General features: G+C 47.4%; 1 protein-coding gene across 6 annotated transcripts in view; it reads right to left on the bottom strand.

Annotated features, from left to right (window-relative positions):
* The window catches only part of LOC140730848 (NHS-like protein 1), a 436,201-nt gene that overhangs the window by 64,754 nt on the left and 349,052 nt on the right, over nt 1-22,395 (bottom strand). Inside the window, exon 1 of one of the 6 annotated variants that reach the window (XM_073051804.1) lies at nt 1,492-1,699. The exons of the other annotated variants lie outside the window; for them this stretch is intronic. Within the exon in view, the coding sequence (XP_072907905.1) occupies nt 1,492-1,549 (58 nt within the window). The 5' untranslated portion in view covers nt 1,550-1,699. Of the gene's footprint in view, nt 1-1,491; nt 1,700-22,395 lie in introns of those variants that run through there. 6 annotated transcript variants of the gene reach the window in all.

The raw sequence follows: 22,395 nt of genomic DNA, 5'->3' as shown, positions 1-22,395 counted from the left end.
CCACAGTCCCAGGTTCAGGAACAACTGTACCCAACAACCATCCGGTTCCACAGTCCCAGGTTCAGGAACAACTGTACCCAACAACCATCCGGTTCCACAGTCCCAGGTTCAGGAACAACTGTACATCAACAACCATCCATTTCCACAGTCCCAGGTTCAGGAACAGCTGTATCCAACAACCATCCGGTTCCACAGTCCCAGGTTCAGGAACAACTGTACATCAACAACCATCCGGTTCCACAGTCCCAGGTTCAGGAACAACTGTACCCAACAACCATCCGGTTCCACAGTCCCAGGTTCAGGAACAACTGTACCCAACAACCATCCGGTTCCACAGTCCCAGGTTCAGGAACAACTGTACCCAACAACCATCCGGTTCCACACCCCCAGGTTCAGGAACAGCTGTATCCAACAACCATCCGGTTCCACACCCCCAGGTTCAGGAACAACTGTATCCAACAACCATCCGGTTCCACACCCCCAGGTTCAGGAACAGCTGTACCCAACAATCATCCCGTTCCACACCACCAGGTTCAGGAACAACTGTACCCAACAACCATCCGGTTCCACACCACCAGGTTCAGGAACAACTGTACCCAACAACCATCCGGTTCCACAGTCCCAGGTTCAGGAACAACTGTACATCAACAACCATCCGGTTCCACAGTCCCAGGTTCAGGAACAACTGTACCTCAACAATCATCCGGTTCCACACCCCCAGGTTCAGGAACAGCTGTATCCAACAACCATCCGGTTCCACACCCCCAGGTTCAGGAACAGCTGTATCCAACAACCATCCGGCTCCACAACCCCAGGTTCAGGAACAACTGTAACTCAACAACCACAGTTCCGCTTTCTAGTGCACATGACAAGTGAAGACTGAACCCCTCCCGTCCTTCCAGCCTCCTTTACTCCACTCTCCTTACCTTACTCTTAAATCCCCCACCATCCCTTCTAGTCCCTTTTCCTGCCCTCTTGAACACCTCTTGCTTTTTACACCTCCATTTCTCTTAAACCCCCCCATCCCTTCCCACCCCATTCACTCTGCATGCCCCTCACTCATAACTACCCTGCCTCTCCCACTCCCCCCGCCGTCCTCCTCCACTTCACTTTTCTGGATGTCTCACTCTCCTCCCACCTTTACTCTGAAGCCTCACCCACCACCCCTTCCGGCGTCCAGCATCCTTCACTTCAGACTGGTAGATGTCCCACTCTTAACTCCCCTCTCACTCTTAATCCCCATCCCTTCACCCTTCACTCCGAACTCGCCCCCTCACCACCCTCTGCCTGTCTCCTCGGCCCCTCCAGAGCTGCTGATCAACAGTGTCTCACCCTGCCCCGTGACTCTGCAACCCCGAGCCCTGTACTAATGAAGAATATTGTCCACAAGTAACAAGAGAAATTCCTTCACCGACCAGAAGCAGCCCCCTCCCCTTTACACCCCCTACACCAGCCAGCAAACGTTGGTGAGAAAGACCCCAGTGCACTCACCCCTTCTCTTGAAGAGCTTGATGAAGGATTCTAACTTTCTGTTAATGAACACCACCATTTCCTTTTCGCAGTTACTCTGTCCTACCAACCTCGCAGCCTGCCCAACCCCACCAAGACTGTACTGCCACTTTGCAAAGCTCTCCCTCCGCAGACTTGGGGTGGGACGGGGAGGGGGCTCTATTTTTATGGCCAACAGTTGCTTGAACTCATTAACCTGATACGTTTGTTTCTCTTTCTGGGAGAGTCTTCCCTTCTTATACGAAAAGAAAGCCTTGAAATTCCGGAAGTTTCAGCCTCTCTCTCTCTCTCTCTCTCAGTTGAGGTGAGCTGAAAATGCAGGAATATTATCCCTTCGCCTTGGCTCAGCGATACGCCACAAGTCACGGCACCCTGAGCTATCATCGAAGATCCAGACGCAGGTTGCTGTCTGTGACGGGAAGAGGCAGACAATATGGAACAAGTAGCGGCTGGTTTAAAATCCACCTGTGCCTCTCAAGACTGAGGGAATGCGTTAAGAAATAAGGCAGCAAAGGACTTTCCACCCACTCACACTCCTCCCCTCTCCTGTCCCGCCCGAGTTGCTAAGCAATAGACTCACAAAGTAATTCCACACGCCCCCCCCCCCCACCCCATTCTACTCCACGTGAAGTGAAGCGGTAGACAATCTGATTCATTCCTGTCAGCGAGGGGGGTCATTGTCTGCCTGGCCTCTCCCCCCCCCCCCCTTTCCTCGCCACAGTCAATAGCTGGATCTTTTCAATAGGACCTCTGTGGAATTGCTAATGCAGTCTGCATTTTTTTTCCACCACGGATTATCAGCTCCAATTCCCTCGTGTTCCTCAATTAATTCTCATTTCCTTCAAGTTTCTATTGCAGCTTTTGCGGGGAGAAGCTGTAGTTGAAACCAGAAACCGTGCTGAAGTCCATTTGACCTGAAGTGTATGTGTGTGTGCACTGCCATCTTTTGTAAACAACTTTGCACACATTCTTTATCCCTTTCCCCGGATTAAGAAATCACCATCTTGTTTCTCAGTCAACTTGAAAGGGACAAAAATAAAGATTTGCCTTGTTTGTCAGGTGTACATGGAAACAATCATCATTTGTGTCAACGGCCACCACAGTATGAGAGTGTGCTGGCGGGGTTGGCGAGTGTCGCCACAGTGCCAACGTAGCGTGCCCACAACTCACTAACCCGCACGCCTTCGGACAGTGGCAGGAATTGAACCCTGACTTTACCAAAAAATTGTTCCCTGATCAGGGACGTACAAATAAAGAAAAAAACTTTAAACTCTGAAAAACTGAAATAAAGTCGATGGAACTAGGCAGCAGATTCACCAGAGGTGAAGAGGGAGTGGATCTGGACAGTGATTCAAATTCAGAGACACAAACATTAACTGCCCCGATCATTTCTGGGAGTGTCCTTTGCACTGATCGGACCTGTGATGAATTTCCAACATTTCACCCCGCCACCTCCTGCTAAATTAAGATGAAAGGTTTCGTGGTCTCCTTTTCCTAATCAATAAACTCTCATGATCGGCGTAGTAACCACCCCAACATCTCCCCCCCATTCCACACACACAATCTCACACCCACATTTGCACAGCCTCTCTCACACATACTCACACGCACGCACAGCCAGTTCCTCTCTCTACCACGCAGTCTCATACACCCATATTCACACTGCCTCCGCCGCATACAACTTCTCTCTTGCACACTCATATTCAGCCTCTCTCACAATTTCTCACATGCGTGTACACCCAATTTCTCTCTCTTCCACAAACACCCAGTTCCATTCTCACTCTTTCTCTCCCTCACTCACTCAGCCTCTCTCATTCAGTTTCCATTTCTTGCTCTCTCTCTCTCTCTCACACACACACACACACACACACACACACATGGAATGCTACAGACACTAATTTACGGGAGGGAAGCAACAGCATTAGCATGCCTACGTGGGGCGACTTTAGAGTGGGAAAGGGGCTTGCTTTGCTGTTGTTATCGTGTTCTGTTGACTTATTGTGAACATGCGGGAATGCGTGACAACTCCTGCAGGCTGCCCCCTTAGGTTGCGTCGCTTGTGAACAGAAATGACCTATTTGACTATAGGTGTGGTTTGATGTCACGTGATAAGTGATCTGCGTCTATAATGTCCAGTATCACATGACACAATGCTCGGCCTTCTCAACCACTGAGCACGTTTACAAGGGGCACTGCTGCAGGAAAGGAGCATCCATTATCAGAGGTCCCCACCACCCAGGCCACGCTCTCTTCTCACTGCTGCTATCGGGAAGGAGGTACAGGAGCCTCAGAGCCCACCAGCAGTTTCAGGAACAGTTATTACCAGGCTCCTGAACCAGCGTGGATAACTCCACTCACCTCAACACGGAACTGATTCCAACACCCATGGACTCACTCTCGAGGACTCTGCAACCCGTGTTCTCAACGTATTATTTATTTATTGTATTTGCACAGTTTTTCACCTTTTACACATTGGTTGCTTCCCACCTCTGCTTGTGCGCAGTTTTTCGTCGATTCTATTGTGTTTCTTTGCACTTACTGTGAATGCCTGCAAGAAAATGAATCTCCTGCTATGTGTATGGTGACATGCACCTTGATAATAAATTCACTTTGAACACCTGAACTTAACTCTTTCGGATTGGCTCAATGATGACCCCTGGCACCTTCTCCCTGAAACCAGGTGTAGGTTTCCCCTCTGCGCCCTGGTTCCCTCCCACATCCCAAAGTTTGTAATCAGCTGCTGTAAATTGTCCCCGGCGTGCGTGGGGCGAGGGGTGGAATCTGTGAGGTGGGAACGTGGGAAGAATGAAACATCGGGTGAGTGTGAATGGGTGGCTTCTTTGCTGTGCTCCGCGGATATTCATTTCCGTATCGTATACGTTACTGATGTATTACTATCAGACAAAGACCAACACAGCTGCGACCGACATTCAGATTCCAGTTTGAACAATTGCTATCAATCACTCACAACCACGGTCATTATCACTGACATGTGTTGTGAAAGTTGTTGCTTTGCAGCGAACAGTGCAATATGTAAAATATACTATAAGTTACAATAAGAAATATACTGTATATAAAATATTAAATATTACAAAAAGAAAGCAAAAATACTCGACGTCCACTCAGAAATCTGATGGCGGAGGGGAAGAAGCTGTTCCTGAAACAGTGAGCTCGGGCTCCTGTACCTCCTCCTTGATGGAAGCAATGGGCACGCCTTGGGGTGATGGGGATTATTAATGATGGATGCTACCTTTTAGAGGCATTGCCTTTTGAAGATGTCATTGATGCTGGGGATTATTATTCTGTGTAAGACCATACGATATAGGAGCTGAATTAGGCCTTTTGGCCCATCGAGTCTGCTCCGCCATTTCATCATGGCTGATCCAATTTTCCCCTCAGCCCCGATCTCCTGCCTTCTCCCCATATCCCTTCATGACTTGACCAATCAAGAATCTATCAACCTCTGCCTTAAGTAGCCACGACCTGGCCTCCACAGCTGCCTGTGGCAACCAATTCCACAGATTCACCACTCCCTGGCTAGAGAAATTCCTCTTCTCTGTTGAAAAAGGGTGCCCCTCTATTCCGAGGCTGTTGACGCCCCCCACCGTGGGAAACATCCTCTCCCCATCCACTCTATCAAGGCTTTCAACATTTGATAGGTTTCAATGAGGTCACCCCTCATTCTTCTGAATTCCAGTGAGTAGAGACCAGAGGCATCAAACTCTCCTCATATGACAAGCCTTTCAATCCTGGAAATCACTTTCGTGGACCTCCTTTGAACCCTCTCTGACCAATTAAATTATACCAATCAACCTGCTTCCCTTGATCAGATTCCAAGTTTGATGGAGTCTTCTCCTCCTCCCTTCTCTCTCGGCCATGGTGATGTATCTTCATCTGCTCAAAGGTGCTTAACCTGAAAGCTAAGTCCAAGGCCTGCAGAAATCGTGAAAGTTCATTTAGACAGTTCAAATGTGCATTGCTTACAGGGAAATTACAGACTGCTGATTGCAGCCAGGGTAATCCAGAAGAGGCACATTTGGAAGTTTTGTAAGCAGCCTACCACGTATCACCTTGCTTCACCGGTGCATGCCAACGTCTTACCAACGTGAGCAGATATGGAAAGGATGCTTCCTATCATGGGAGCGTCTAGAATCTGAAGGCACGGCCTCAGAAAAGAAAGACATCCATTTGAACAGAGATGAGGAGGAATTTCTTCAGCCAGAGGGAATTCACTGCCACAGACAGCTGTGGAGGCCACATCAGTCAGTGTATTTAAGATAGAAAATAGATTCTTGACTGAAGGTTGAGGGAAGGTGGGAGAACAGGGTTGAAAATAATCAGGCATGATTGATTGAATGGCAGTGCAGACTCAATGGGCTGAAATTCTGCTCCTAGATTTTATGGCATTATGAAAACAGGTACAGACTAGATAGGCTGCATGGTCTAGTACACAGAAGTCAAGTTTATTGTCAAATACACAAGTACGTGGATGCAAGGGTGCAAATAAAATCACTCTTGCAGTAGCATCACAGGGCAGACTCATTCTTCTCCTATGTCCATAGAAGCTTCCTGACCTGCTGAGCTCCTCCAGCATTTTGTGTGTGTTGAACAATGCCTGGCTTCTTTCAGAAGAGGATCCAGGATACTCAGGAGAGGAGTGGGATGGACAGAATGTGAGATTCCCTCTGTTTCTGTAATCAGCAATACAGCTGTTTGCGGTGGTGTCGCAGACCACCGGCAAAACCTCCCACTGCTTCAGTAAGGGGTGGTCTTCCACAGCTGGACAGTGAAGTACCGCCTCCCCTTCACATCTGGAGCACTTGCAGGCTCTAGTGTCTTCCTTCGCTTACATCTTTGTGCTGTCACGGGCAAGCAGCATCCATTACCATCCAGGTCATGTTCTCTTCTCTCTGCTGACACCGGGAAGGAGGTACAAGGACCTCAGGACCTGCACCACCAGGCTGAGGAACAGTTATTACCCCTCAACCGAGGGGCCAGAAGAGAGGGAGGAGGAGAAGACTCCATCAAACTTGGAATCTGATCAAGGGAAGCAGGTTGATTGGTATTACCCCTCTTGAACCAGTGGGGATAATGCCACGCACCTCAACACTGAACAGATTCCATAACCTATGGACTCACTTCCAAGGACTCTACAACTCATGTTCACAGTACCATTACTTTATTATATATTTTTTTTGTTTTCACAGAATCTTTGTGTGAAGCTTTTCACTGATTCTATTGTATTTCTTTGTACTACTGTAAATTCCAGCAAGAAGATGATTCTCAGGATAGTATATGGTGACATATATTGTGGAGAGCATCCTAACAGGCTGCATCACCGCCTAGCATGGGAGGGCGGTTAGTGCACAGGATCACAGTGAGCTGCACAGAATTGTAAACTTCGTCAGCTCCATCACGGGCACGAGCTTCCGTGGTATCCAGAACACCTTCAAGGAGAAATGCCTCAAAAAGGCAGCGTCCATCATTAAGGACCCCCATCACCCAGGGCGTGCCTTGTTCTCTGTGCTACCATCAGGAAGGAGGTACAGGAGCCTGAAGGCACACATTCAACAATTTCGGAACAGCTTCTTCCCCTCGGCCACGTGATTTCTGAATGGACACTGAACACATGAACACTATTTCACTACTTTTTTATTTCAATTTTTACGCTACTTATTTAACTACTAATATATATACTTTCTGTAATTCGTGCTATTGTTACTGATCGCATGGAACTGCTGCTACAAAGACAACATATTTTTATGACATATGTCAGTGATATTAAAGTGACTCTGATTCACATAAGTCCTCTGATAATAAATGTACTTTGGACTTTGACCTGTCCTCATGTTGGTACTGGCCTTGGTCAATCCCAACCAGCTGCAGACAGTGAGAGTCAGGAAAGGGATAATCCAAGGTCAGTCCAGTGGGAAGTCACAGAGACAAGCGGACAGTTATTGTACTCTGCTCCAGCCTTGATTAAAACTGTTTCAAATGAACTGCGTAGCAGATAAAATCGAAGCAGAGTGATTCTCTAATCGGCCCCTGCCTTTAAACAACGAGCTGTGAAGAGAAATGTCAATATGAGAGCAGGGAAGAGGGAAATGTTAAGCTGTAGGAAATGTTTAATGAATATCTGAATAACTCGACTCGATAATGAGCAAATGTCACTGAGGGAACCATTAACAAACTAACTGCATGTCAAACCATCTCAGGCACAGTTCATTTCCAACTGTGTCGACAAACACTTGGGCTGTAGTCACCTTCCACGCTGGTGGTGACGTCGAGGGGCACAGCTAAATAGCGGACTAAATTCACCGAGTACAGTGTTCAAATCTCGCCACAAGTCACAGAGCCAAACAGCATGGAAACAGGTTCTTCCACCCAACTCATCCATGGCAACCATATCTAAACCTCTCCTGTCAAACGTAGTTGTCCAAATATCTTTTAAATGTCGTTAATGTACCTGGCTCAACCACTTCCCTTGGCAACTTGTCCCAAATACTGACCACCCTCTGGCTGTAAAAGATGGTTCTGATTAAATCTCTCCCCTCTTACCTAAACCAATGTCCTCTAATCCTTGATTCCCCAACCCTTGGAAAATTGCTGGTAACAGGCATAACGCTTGGATTTCAAAGCTCTGAAAGTCCCTCACAATTAATGCATTGGAGTGAACCCATCACCAGAAGATCCACACCAGGAAATCTGCAGATGCTGCAGCTCAAGCAACACACAGAATGCCGGTGGAACGCAGCAGGCCAGGCAGGGAGAAGCACAGTCGATGTTTCTGTCCTGACGAAGGGTCTCGGCCCAAAACGTCGACTGTACTTCTCCCTATAGATGCTGCCTGGCCTGCTGCATTCCACCAGCATTTTGTGTGCATTGCCAGAACAGCAACTTGCATTTTCAACAATATAGAAGCAAATTCATGGCGTCAGACACAGGACGGTTGGGTTTTGTAATCAGTTCGGTCTGTTGTTGTGATGTGTTCCTCGATACAGTCATGCTTTCGGTTTATACAGATCAGATCATTACACAGTGCATTCAGGTAAAACAAAGTTTAAAAAAAAAGAGATTCTGCAGATGCTGGACATCCAGAGAAACACACAAAATGCTGGAGGAACTCGACAGGTCAGGCAGCATCTATGGAAATGAATAAACAGTCAGCGTTTCGCGCCAAGACTCTTCTTCAGGACTGGAAAGGAAGGGGGAAGAAGCCAGAATAAGAATGTGGGGGGGGGGGGGGTAGAGGGAGGGGAAAGAGGACAAGCTGGAAGCTGATAGGTGAAGCCAAGTGGGTGAGGGAGGGGAACAAAGTTGGGGAGCTGTGAAGTGATGGATGGAGAACAATGAATCTGATAGGAGAGGAGAGTGGACTATAGGAGAAAGGGAAGGAGGTGATGAGCAGGTGAGAAGAGAAAGGGCAAGAAAGGAGCCAGAATGGGGAATCAAAAAGCAAAGGAGGGAGAGGGGGAGAAATTACTGTAAGGTGGAGAAATCGATGCTCATGTCATCAGGTTGGAAGGTACCCAGATGGAATATGAGATGTTGCTCCTTCACCCTGAGAGTGGCCTCATCTTGGCAGTAGAGGAAAGACCATGGACTGATATGTTGGAATGGGAGTGGGGATTGGAATGAAAATAGAAGAGAGACCATGGACTGAGATGTTGGAATGGGAGTGGGGATTGGAATGAAAATAGAGGAGAGACCATGGACTGAGATGTTGGACTGGGAATAGGGACTGGAATGAAAATAGTTGGCCACCGGGGAAATAACAAGTGGATCTTCAGGTAGCAGCTTGCAATTGATTGCCACGCTTTGGCACCATCTTGCATTGCAAAGGGGATTAAAAGCTTGGGGCGACGTTAAAAATATAATTATTCAAGATACAACATGGTAACAGGGCCCTCTGGCTCAATAGGCTTGTGCTGCCCAATTATACCAATGCGACCAAGTATCCCAGTAACCCGTGTGCCTTTGGAATGTGGGTGGGAACTAATGCTCATCCTGATCAGATCACTACACAGTGCATTGAGCTAGAATAAGGCAAAACAGCAACAATGCAGAGTAAAGTGTAAATGCTACTGGAAAAGTGATCATGGAACCAGCTCTCCCTTACTGCTGCCACAATTTGACTGACATACCCCTCGTGCCGCCTACATACCAGAGGGGTCACTGCCATGGCTTGAGCTATTATGAACTTTCTACTCCTAGGAGGAGGCGTCAGGCATTAGTATTAATCTGTGTAGAGGCAGCTGCCCTTGAATTTGAAGTATCCCAAATGGATTGCTTCTTGGTAACGTGGTGAGGAAGAAACTCTGCCAGCTGCTGTTCGCTCAACAGATGTTTATGGATCCAAGAGGACTATAGGAGGAGCAGATGGACGAGCTCCAAAACTCCTCTACTCTGATTTTTCTCCACCTCACACAGCCCGATTCCGTCTTAACCACGTCTCAACTTCTCCTCAAACATGTCTTGATTTGCTTTGCTCCTGCACGCCTTGAACCTCAAGTCAGCCTCCGCATTGTTTGCAATGATCATTTACCATAACTTTTTACAGATAAGAGTATTATTAATAAAGCATTTCACTGCATTTCTTGCCTTGGGAACTGCCAGTAAGTCGTCACTCATCCTCAGTTGCACCATCTTCAGCCACTCAATTGTTGAACTAATTGGCACAATCCTAATCACTACCTGAGTGTGGCCAAACCACGACCACTTGCTTTACAATGGAGTTCAATTCTGCTTTGATCTAATTCAAAGTCAAGTTTATTGTCACAGGCACAACTCTAGTGCAAATGTGCAATGGAAAACTTACTTCAAATAATATCTCACACACACATACACAGCATTATAGAAATAGAAGAAAAACATTAATTAAGCATAAATTATATATATTTTCTACAAAAAAAGAACACAACAAAAAAAATCAAAGTTGGTTTCAATACAAAGTGATCAAAGTGGTCAGATTGTTGGTAAACTGCAGTGATTGAGGGTTTTGCCAGTTGGTTCAAGAATCAAATGGCTCTTTCTTTGGCTTTGTTTTTGTATAATTTATCTTAATTGATATTTTTTCCTGTGATGCCACGTGCTTGTGAAGAACATGCTGCAGGTAAGTTTTTCGTTGCACCTGTGCTTACGTGTACTTGTGCAGATGACAATAAACTTGACTTTTTGGTCCACATTAAACACTTCAGATGACCCACTGCCAAATCTCTCCTAGGCTGGGAATTCCAGAGACACTTCAACACATCTTGGTTCTCGTGTGGGAGAACCACAGCACCTTCATTAACAAGAAGTCTCGACGGGGGACGTACTTCTTGTGGCGACTGGTAAAATTCCACCTTCCCCAGAAACTGCTGGTGCGATTCTACACTGCCATCCTCACATCAGCCGTTCGGTGCAGCACCCTCTCACAATGTACAAAAAACTGCAGCAAAATGTCAGGTCAGCGGCAGCCTACCATCACCGCAGGAGTTGTATGTGTCCAGGACAAAGGAGTGGGCGGGGAAAATCATCGCAGACACCACCCACCCAGCAAACTGCCTTTCACAAGCTCCCTTCTGCAAAGTGTTAAAAGGGCTATTAAAAGAGAAACTTCACACCATCTTAAAAGTCTCTTCACCCAGATGGTTAATCTGATCAATCAGTCCCACCTTCCTCTATCTATTACCCCCATCGCTACACTGCACTGTAAACTCTTTGCCCACTTTCTATAAAGCTGGTATTGATGTTTATTTTTTCCATATTCATACTTGAACCTCTAACTTTATTGCTTATATAATTGATGATTGTTGTTGCTTTTGTTGCTGGCCAACACACCACAGCAGATTACTAATCCATGGAAATATTCACTGCAAATAAAGTAATCCTTTTAAATCACCGACCCCCGCTATGTCGCTCGTTCCAGATTCTTCTACAGGTGGCCGAGCACAAAGTCCAGCCTGACTCTATAGTGTGGACTAGCGGGAGTGCAGTTGTTCAGAAGGAGTTAAATCTCCCGTTTTCTGAATGAACTTTGAACAGTATAGCTAAACACAGTCCCTTCCACCCACGATGCACTGGCCTTCTAACCTACTCCAAGACTGATCTGACCCTTCCCTCTTACATAGCCCTCCATTTTTCTATCATCAATGTCCCTACTTAAAAGTCTCTTAAATGTCCCTAATGTATCTGCCTTTACCCACCACCCCAGCAGTGCATTCCACACACTTACCACTCTGTGTATGAAAAACCCTGCCCCTGACATCCCACCTATACAGTCCTCCAATCTCCTTAAAATTATGCCCCTTGTATTAGCCACATCCTCTGGGAAAATAGCTGCTAACTGTCCTCTTTTCATCTTGTATATTTCTATCAAGTCACATCACATTCTCGTTCACTCAATGAGAAAAGCCTTAGCTCGCTTAACCTACCTTCATAAGACACGCTCTCTAATCCAGGCAGCATCCTGCTAAGTCTCTCTGCACCCTCTCTAAAGCTTCCACACCTTCCCTCTAAAGAGGCCAGCGGATCTGAACATAACACTCCATGTGTGATCTAACCAGAGTTTTATGGAGCTGCAACTTTACCTCGTGGCTCCTGAACTCAATCAGTCCCCTGAGTAATGAAGGCCAGCACACCGTACACCTTCGTAACCCCATCAATTCGCGTGGCAACAAATTCAGATTCCACCCAGCCTCTGTCACTATTCCCACACCCCCTCCTCTATATACCTATCATCCCTCCTCACCTGGATCCACCATCACCTCCCAGCCTCTGTCACTATTCCCTCACCCCCTCCTCTGTATACCTATCATCCCTCCTCACCTGGATCCACCATCACCTCCCAGCCTCTGTCACTATTCCCACACCCCCTCCTCTGTATACCTATCATCCCTCCTCACCTGGATCCACCATCACCTCCCAGCTTCTGTCACTACTCCCACACCCCCTCCTCTGTATACCTATCATCCCTCCTCACCTGGATCCACCATCACCTCCAAGCCTCTGTCACTATTCCCACACCTGGATCCACCATCACCTCCCAGCCTCTGTCACTATTCCCACACCTGGATCCACCCATCACCACCCAGCCTCTGTCACTACTCCTACTCTCTTCTCCTCTATCTGCCTATCAGCCTCCTCACCTGGATCCATCCTTCACCCTCTAGCTTTTGGTCCATTCCTCCCCCTCACCTCTCGTCAGTGCCTACCCCCCACCCTCCCGTTCCCACATCTCCAGCTGTCAATGTCCGCTCCACCTATACTGCCTGACCCGCCAAGCTCCCCCAGCGCTCTTGCTCGTTTCTCCTCTACTGGACAGGTATGCCAGAGGACTCAGGTCAGTCACCCTACCACTTGCCTATCAGAATCGAGGCGAGGAGCAGATGGCAATGAGGGAATGGGCGATTTAGTTGATCGCCTGCTGGGAGCTGTGTCCAGACACAGCCCTGCAGTTCTTTCCTTGACCACAGAAGAGGACATTGAGTGAGCTGGGAGCCTGATCTCCACTGAAGACCCAGCAGCAGAACCAAGCCTCTTGAGTGGCCCATCAAGTCTGCTCCATCATGGCTGATTTATTTTCCCTCTCAACCTCATTCTCCTGCCTTCTCCCCGTGACCTTTGACACCCTTACTAACAAAGAACCTGTTTTAAATAGTTGGCCTCCGTGGCCTTCAGCAGCAACGAATTCCACAGATTCACCATCCTCTAGCTAAAGAAGTTCCGTGTTACCTCCGTTTTAAAGGGACGTCCTTGTATTCTGAGGCTCTATCCTCTAGTCCTAGACCATCCCACTATTGGAAATTTTCTCTGCTTGTCCACTCTATCTAGGCCTTTCGATATTCAGTAGGTTCAACATGTACCTCAAACCTATGATTCTAGTCTCACCCAACCAAAGGGGAAAATGCTTGCTTACCTTTCCACAGATGTTGACTTGACGAGTGTGTCCAGTGTTTCCTGTTTCTGTTTTATCTGTCACCTTTACCAGCCTGTTCCTAGGGAGTCTTCTGCAGAAGGAGTTGCTTAAACTATCCCATCTTTCTTGGTAATTTGAATCTAATGTTAGTAACTAAAAGACTACTGAATGAAATTAGGACGTTATAATTTGCTTGTAACCACAGTGAATATTGGCTCCAGCGAGTACAGGCCTCGAGCCACCAAATGTTCCTCATACGTTAACCCTTTCAATCCCAGAATCATTCTCGTAAACCTCCACTGGACCCTCTCCAAAGCCAGTGCATCCTTTCTTAGACAGGGAGCCAAAACTGCTCACAACGCTCCACATGTAGTCCGACCAACACCTTATAAAGCCTCAGCATCACTTTCTTGCTTTTACAGTACATTCTAGTTCTCTCAAAATAAAAAAACACAGATGCTGGAAATCCAGAGCAACACACACATCACACACACAATGCTGCAGGAACTCAGCAGGTTGGACAGCATCTATGGAAATGAATAAACAATTTACACTTCTGGCCCCTGCCTGGATCCTAACAGATTAACTACAGCTGACCAGCTGATCCCCATCTGTGGCCCCCACTGATTCTTGCTCTCCAAGCCCTCCCTGGGCAAACCATGTCACACTTCCAACTGGGAGTCTGAATGCCTGGGGGAGAGGGGTAGTGAGAGAGAGAGGGAGAGAGAAAGACAGAGAGGGAGGGAGAAAGAAAGAGGGAGAAGGAGGGGGAAGAGGGAGAGGGAGGGAGGGAGAAAGAGGGAGAGGGAGGGAGTGAGGGATGAGGAAAGAGGGAGCAGGATGGAGGGAGGTAGAAAGAGGGAGGGTGTGAGGGAGAAAGGGAGAGGGAGGGAAGGAGGGAGAGGTGAAGACAAGTAGAGGAACAAAGAATTACAACTGCTACACATACACATAGAATCTGAGATCCGCAGAGAGCCAGTCGATAAGATCTGACAGAAGTGATATGATCATAGTTGGCGGTCTGACACAAGCCTGTTTTGGCTCTGCCGTGGTTTCCACAGAGCAGATGTCAGCAGTACTGTGATGTGGTGACCCTCACTCTGAGGCAATCAGATGCAGATGAAACTGCCTTCATTTAATCATGCAGCGCGCGGGTTCAAACCCAACGAGGCTCACAGGCTTTGTGTCCTCTCGAGGAGGTACTTACATTTATATAGCCTCTTTCACCACCTCAGTATATCCTGCAGGGGAATGACTTTATCCAAATATCACTGAAATATTGCAACATGTAGAAATCTTCAATGGCTTGTACCACTAAGCATACTTCACCCTCTCGGCCCTCTGCAGGGATCGATCTCTACGTGACTCTCGTCCATTCGTCATTCCCCACTGACTTCCGTCTTGGAACTTACAAATGCTACACCTGCCCTACACCACAATTGGCAACATTTCAAACCGCGACTCTGTCAGCGACACCTACTGCATCTGGTGCTCCCAATGTGGCTTCCTCGACACCTGGGAGACGCGATGTAGACAGGGGAAAACACTTTGTTTAGCACACTGTTTCCGTGGCCATTCATTACAATTCAACTTCCCATTGCCATTCCAACATGTCAGTCAGTCTATGGCCCCTCTACTGCCGCAATGAGACCAAACTATAGCTAGAGAAGCAACACCTCGTACTCTGTCTGTCTCCAACTTAAGACAGACATACTTTATTGATCCCGAGGGAAAATGGGTTTCCTTACAGTCGCACCAAGAATAGTGTAGAAATATAGCAATATCAAAACATAAATAATTAAATAATAATATGTAAATTATTCCAAGTGGAAATAAGTCCAGGAGTAGACTATTGGCTCAGGGTGTCTGACACTAATACATGAAAATCAATTTCTCCAACTTCCGGCAATTACTCCTCCCCTCCCCTTCTTTCGACTTTCACTCCCCATTTGGTTAACCTCTCACATCTCTTCTCCTCTCCTGCCTCTCTCCTCATTTTAGTGACCTTTCTCCTTCCCCTCCTCCCATGGTCCACTCTCCTCTCCAATCAGATTCCTTCTTCTTCAGCCCTTTACCTCTTCCACCTATCACCTCCCAGCATCCTACTTCATCCCACCCCCCCCCCCGCCTCTCTCATGCACCCGACTTCCCCCTCATCTGGTCTCACCCGTGAGCTTGTACTCTTCCCCTTCTCCCACCTCATGTTTTCTTCCCCCTTCCTTTCCAGTCCCGATGAAGGGTCTCAGCCCGAAACATTGCCTGTTTATTCCCCTCCATAGATGCTGCCTGACCTGCTGAGTTCCTGCAGCATTTTCAAGTCAAGTCAAGTCATTTTTATTGTCATTTCGACCATAACTGCTGGTGCAGTGCACAGTAAAAATGAGACAACGTTTTTCAGGACCATGGTGTTACATGACACAGTACAAAAAACTAGACTAAACTACGTAATAAAAAAACACAGAGAAAGCTACACTAGACTACAGACCTACACTGGACTGCATAAAGTGCACAAAACAGTGCAGGCATTTACAATAAATAATAAACAGGACAGTAGGGCAAGGTGTCAGTCCAGGCTTCAGGCATTGAGGAGTCTGATAGCTTGGGGGAAGAAACTGTTATATAGTCTGGTCGCAAGAGCCCGAATGCTTTGGAGCCTTTTCCCAGACGGCAGGAGGGAGAAGAGATTGTATGAGGGGTGCATGGGGTCCTTCATAATGCTGTTTCCTTTGCGGATGCAGCGTGTAGTGTAAATGTAGTGTAGTGTAAATTTTGTGTGTGTGTTAAGTAAATTGTTTGATATCTATCAGCCAGCTTTGCTGTTTTGATTTCAGAGCTCCAGGACACACGACACTGAAGAGGTACCCAGTGCCTCCTGTACCTAATAAAGTGGCCACTGAGTGTGTGTTCACTGTCTTCGGCTGCTGTAGCCCGTCCACCTCAATTTCGAAGTGCTGTGCATTCAGAGATGCTCTTCTGCACACCACTGTAGTAACACGTGGTTATTCGAGTTACTTTTGCCCTCCTGTCAGCTTGAACCAGTCTGGCCACTCTCCTCTGACCTCTCTCATTAACAAGGTGTTGTCACCCACAGAACTGCATTTTTATTTTGTGTTTCCCACCATTCCCCGTAAACTCTAGAGACTGTTGTGTGTGAAAATCCCAGGAGATCAGCAGTTTCTGAGATACTCAAACCACCCCATCTGGCACCAACAATCATTCCACGTTCAAAGTCACTTGGATCACAGTTTCTCCCATTCTGATGTTTGGTCTGAACAACAACTGAACCCCTCGACTACGTCTGTATTCTTTTATGCATCGAGCTGCTGCCACATGATTGGCTGATCAGATATTTGCATTAATGAGGTGTACCTACTAAAGTGGCCACTGTGTGCATATTGCATTTTATATTTTTGTTAAAAGAAAACCCGAGGTTGAAACGTTGACGGCGTATCCCTCCACAGGTGCTGCCTGACCAGCTGAGTTCTGGGAATTCCAATGCACTGGAACGTAGAAAGCTGCAGAGAGAAGTGGACGGGCACATCACTTCCCACCAACGACAGTATTACAGGAGCCAGTGCCTCAAGAAGGCAATATCTATCATCTAAGATCCATGCTACCTTCTCACAGCTCCCATCGGGCAGGAGCATGAAGTCCCACATCTCCAGATTCAGGAACAGCTGCTTCCCTTCAACAATTTGGTCTTGAACCGACTGGCATAACCCGAAACACCATCGTAGATTAGCAACGCCGTGACCACTTTGCTTTACAATTAAACTCTAACCACGTTCCTTTTTTGTAGAATTTCACATAATCAGTTTTCTTCTGTGACTGTTGTGTCTGTAATGCTCTGAGCCGGTCAGTAATCTTCTCACCGCTCCTGTTCATTTATGTATACGACTGTGCAATTGGCAATAAAGTCGACTTGGACTCTGACGGCAATTCAAGGTGGTAACGGGGAGAAGGAAAGGAGGTAGCAGGGGCTCCGATGGAAAGGTTTGAAACTTAGTGAGGATGTCTTGGAGATATCAACAACAAATAGTCAGCAGAAATTAGAGGAAATGATCCATAAGCAGCACAACGTCCCATCTAATAGTCTCTTAAATCCCCTAATCGGCAGACCCCTCAGTTAATTGTAGGGGTCCATGGCATAAAAAAGGTTAGAAACCCCTGCCCTGATTTATCTGCCTTTACCTCCACCCCAGCAAGGCGTTCTATGCACCCACCACTTTCTGTATATTAAAATACCTACCTCTAACATCACCCTTATACTTCCCTCTAACCACCTTAAAATGATGCCCTCTCATATTATTCGCCTTTGCTGTCCTGGTAAAATGCCTCTGGCTGTCCACTTGACCCATGTGTCTTATCGTCTGACACACCTCCATCAAGTCACCTCTCACCAAGCCTCGTTCCAAAGACAGAAGCCCTGGCTCGCTCAGCCTGTCCTCATAAACAGACATCTAGTCCAGGAAACATCCTGCTCCCACGTCCTTCCACCATAAAGTGACCAGAACTGCAAATGGTACACAGGCTCGGGGTTTAACCCGGGTCACTGGAGCTGTGAAACAGTGCCTCCACCAGCTGCTCTGCTCTGCCACCACGAGGGGACGCAGGCCTGATGCCCTCCAATTCCCTGTTGTCAGTTCCCTCCCCATTTCCATAGGGCCTTCAATAATTAATCTCGTTCTCGTTTCCACGATGTATAGCATCCTGAATTACTGCATCATCCGGTCCGGGGGAGTGGGGGGAGCCCATTGTGTGTGCTCTCTGAACGCTGTCCAATTCGTTCCGCACACCTGCTATTACCCTAACGCTCAGCACATTTTTCTCCTTCCTTTGGTTTTAAAAGTTACTTAATCTCTCACACTGCCCTTCCACATCGCAGGATGGCAAACAGGAAAATCTCTCACTGCCACTGGGGCGTTTTGGTCAATTATTTTAAATTTGTCCTGCAGTTAATGACAATCCTGCTGCTATGTCCCCGATTCTCCTCGCTCCATCAAAGCTTCCTGTAACCATCCAGGCCAACACGTCTCACCATCTCTCCGCTTACTGCTGTGATCACACCAGGAGTCTGCTACTGCACTCTCTACAACAACAGGACCCTTCTTCCTAAACACTGACACCCAAAGCAGGGCCTCAAAAATGAAGAGCATGGAGACAGGCAGCAGCACGTTGAAGGAACATTTAATGTGTATCTGTCAGATAATATCACTTAGACACCCGTTCCACATAGATGCGCTTGGGAAACCTGCTCCACAGAGATCTGCTCGGGAAACCCTTTGCACAGAGATCTACTTGGGAAACCCTTTGCACAGAGATCTGCTCAGGAAACCCTTTCCACAGAGATCTGCTCAGGAAACCCTTTGCACAGAGATCTGCTCAGGAAACCCTTTCCACAGAGATCTGCTCAGGAAACCCTTTGCACAGAGATCTGCTCCGGAAACCCTTTCCACGGAGATCTGCTCAGGAAACCCTTTGCACAGAGATCTGCTCAGGAAACCCTTTCCACAGAGATCTGCTCAGGAAACCCTTTGCACAGAGATCTGCTCCGGAAACCCTTTCCACAGAGATCTGCTCGGGAAACTTTTCCACAGAGATCTGTTCGGAAAAACTTTTCCACAGAGATCTGCTCAGGAAACCCTTTGCACAGAGATCTGCTCAGGAAACCCTTTGCACAGAGATCTGCTCAGAAAACTCGTTCCATAAAGATACGTTCGGGAAACCCATTTGACATAGATCCTCTTGGGAAACCCGTTTGACATAGATCCTCTCGGGAAACTAGTTTGACATAGATCCTCTCGGGAAACCCGTTTGACATAGATCCTCTTGGGAAACTAGTTTGACATAGATCCTCTCGGGAAATTAGTTTGACATAGATCCTCTTGGGAAACCCGTTCTATAGATATCCTTCAGGGAAACCCATTCCACAAAGATCTGCTCAGGAAACCCATTCCCTTTCCCATTCCACAGAGAAACCCACAACCTGCTAACATCTGTTGGAGGCTGTGGGGAGCAGGGACAATGAGACACCCATGCACTCTGAGCTGGCCATTAGTTGTCTTTTCCTTCATTGTTACTCTGCCTAAAGTCCAGAACTCCCTCCTAGTGCCCTTAGGGAGAGATCGAGTAGACTGGGACTGTTTTCCCTGGAGTGTAGGAGGCTGAAGAAGTGACCTTATAGAGGTTTAAAGTCATGAATCACAATCAGGTTTTATATCACTGTCATATGTTGTATGATTTGTTCATTTGCAGCAGCAGTACAGTTCAATACATAATAAAAAAACTATAACTTGAAATAAGAATTATATATAAAAATTAAATTAAATTAAACCAACTGTCCATCCCAACACCTCGACATCTCAGACAGCTCCTCCCTTTCACTAATGACGGAGAGGGAGATATCGTGAGAGGGGAGGCCAACAGCTCGCTGTTTCGATGTTACAGTCTGACACATTGCTCGTCTGAGTTCCCCTCATGAGGACCCACAGACGAGGGGGGAAGGGGGAGGGAGATATTGCTTGAGTGAGGGTTAGAACGTTAGGGTTAGTGAGTCGTGGGCATGCTACGTTGGTACCAGAGCCGTGGGCATGCTACGTTGGTACCAGAGTCGTGGGCATGCTACATTGGTACCAGAGTCGTGGGCATGCTACGTTGGTACCAGAATCGTGGGCATGCTACGTTGGTACCAGAGTCGTGGGCATGCTACGTTGATACCAGAGCCGTGGGCATGCTACGTTGGTACCAGAATCGTGGGCATGCTACATTGGTACCAGAATCGTGGGCATGCTACGTTGGTACCAGAGTCGTGGGCATGCTACGTTGATACCAGAGCCGTGGGCATGCTACGTTGGTACCAGAATCGTGGGCATGCTACATTGGTACCAGAATCGTGGGCATGCTACGTTGGTACCAGAGTCGTGGGCATGCTACGTTGGTACCAGAGTTGTGGGCATGCTACGTTGGTACCAGAGCCGTGGGCATGCTACATTGATACCAGAGTCGTGGGCATGCTACGTTGGTACCAGAGCCGTGGGCATGCTACGTTGGTACCAGAGTCATGGGCATGCTACGTTGGTACCAGAGTCGTGGGCATGCTACGTTGGTACCAGAGCCGTGGGCATGCTACGTTGGTACCAGAGCCGTGGGCATGCTACATTGGTACCAGAGCCGTGGGCATGCTACATTGGTACCAGAATCGTGGGCATGCTACATTGGTACCAGAGTCATGGGCATGCTACGTTGGTACCAGAGCCGTGGGCATGCTACGTTGGTACCAGAGTTGTGGGCATGCTACGTTGGTACCAGAGTCGTGGGCATGCTACATTGGTACCACAGTCGTGGGCATGCTACGTTGGTACCAGAGTCGTGGGCATGCTACGTTGGTACCAGAGCCGTGGGCATGCTACGTTGGTACCAGAGTCGTGGGCATGCTACATTGGTACCAGAGCCGTGGGCATGCTACATTGGTACCAGAGTCGTGGGCATGCTACGTTGGTACCAGAGTCGTGGGCATGCTACATTGGTACCAGAGTCGTGGGCATGCTACGTTGGTACCAGAGTCGTGGGCATGCTACGTTGGTACCAGAACCGTGGCAACACTTGCTACTGCCTCTAACACATATGCAAACTGTGGTGGCCGTTAACAGAAGCGAGACATTTCACTGCTTGCTTCAATGTACATGATGAATAAGCTAACCATTACTTACTCATTTAGTTACAGTAGTTTTCTCAATGTCTTGCACTGTACTGCTGCCATAAAACAACAGATGTCATGAGGTACATCAGTCAGAATAAACTGGACTGTGATCCTGACAATAACACGCTCTGATGAAAACCGAGGTATTAACTCTGGCCATAGAATCAGGGAAAGTACAGTCAGAAACAGGCCCTTTAGCCCATCTAGCATGTGCTGGAACAAATTAAACTGCATATTCCCATCGACCTGCACCAAGACCATATCCCTTCATACCCCTACCATCCATGACCCTACCCAAACTTCTCTTAAACATTGAAATTGAGCTTGCATGCTCCATTTGGGCTGGCAGCTTGTTCCCCACTCTCATGACCCTCTGAGTGAAGAAGTTTTCCCTCGTGTTCCCCTTAAACTTTTCACCTTTCATCCTTAATCCATGATCTCTAGTTGTAGTCCCACACAATCTCAGTAGAAAAAGCCCTCCTGCATTTACCCAATCTCATAATTTTGTATACCTCTAGTAAGTCTCCCCTCAATCTTCAATGTTCCAAGGAATAAAATTCTAACCTATTTAATCTATTCTTATAGTTCACATCCCCCTGTCCTAGCAACCCCTTCAATCTTACTGATATCTTTCCTGTAGGTAGGTGACCTAAACTGCATATCATACTCCAAATTAGGCCTCACCAATGTCTTATACAATTTCAGCATAACATCCCAACTCCTGTATTCTATACATTGATTTATGAAAGCTAATGTGCCAAAAGCTTTCTTTTGACCCTAGCAACCTGTGATGCCACTTTCAACTACCTCTACCCTCTACCTAAGTGGTCGCCAACCCGTCGATCGCGATCAACTAGTCGATCTTTGAGACATTCCCAGTAGATCCCGAAAAACAATGAAAAATAAATACACAAATACTGTTGAGAGATTGTTTCCGGGTTGTGGGGTTTTAGTTCCGTTCTTTCTGCCCAGTGCACATGCGTGTAGCTCCCCCGCACTACACAGTGTAATTCAGTGGTCCCCATCCACCGAGTCAGCTGCACATTTCCTCATTCCCTGTCACGCCCACTGTTGAACTTGAACCCACGCGAGGTCATCAGTCGCCTAAACGCAGTGATACCCTCGCGCCAGGGATCACTGGTTGGCCTTGCGCAGCTGGCGGGAAGTTGCTACTGGCCTGATGCTGCCTCTAAACCTGTTTACCGCACCGAATGTTCGGGGGGAACCCGGTGCTAAAATATTCGCAGACAACCTAATTCGGGCTCAGCATTTCGTAAGTATCAGAGCA

This window comes from Hemitrygon akajei, chromosome 7 (genome assembly GCF_048418815.1).
Source record: "Hemitrygon akajei chromosome 7, sHemAka1.3, whole genome shotgun sequence".
In the NCBI taxonomy this organism is placed as follows: Eukaryota; Metazoa; Chordata; class Chondrichthyes; order Myliobatiformes; family Dasyatidae; genus Hemitrygon; species Hemitrygon akajei.
This window is presented reverse-complemented; position numbering and strand designations above follow the sequence as displayed.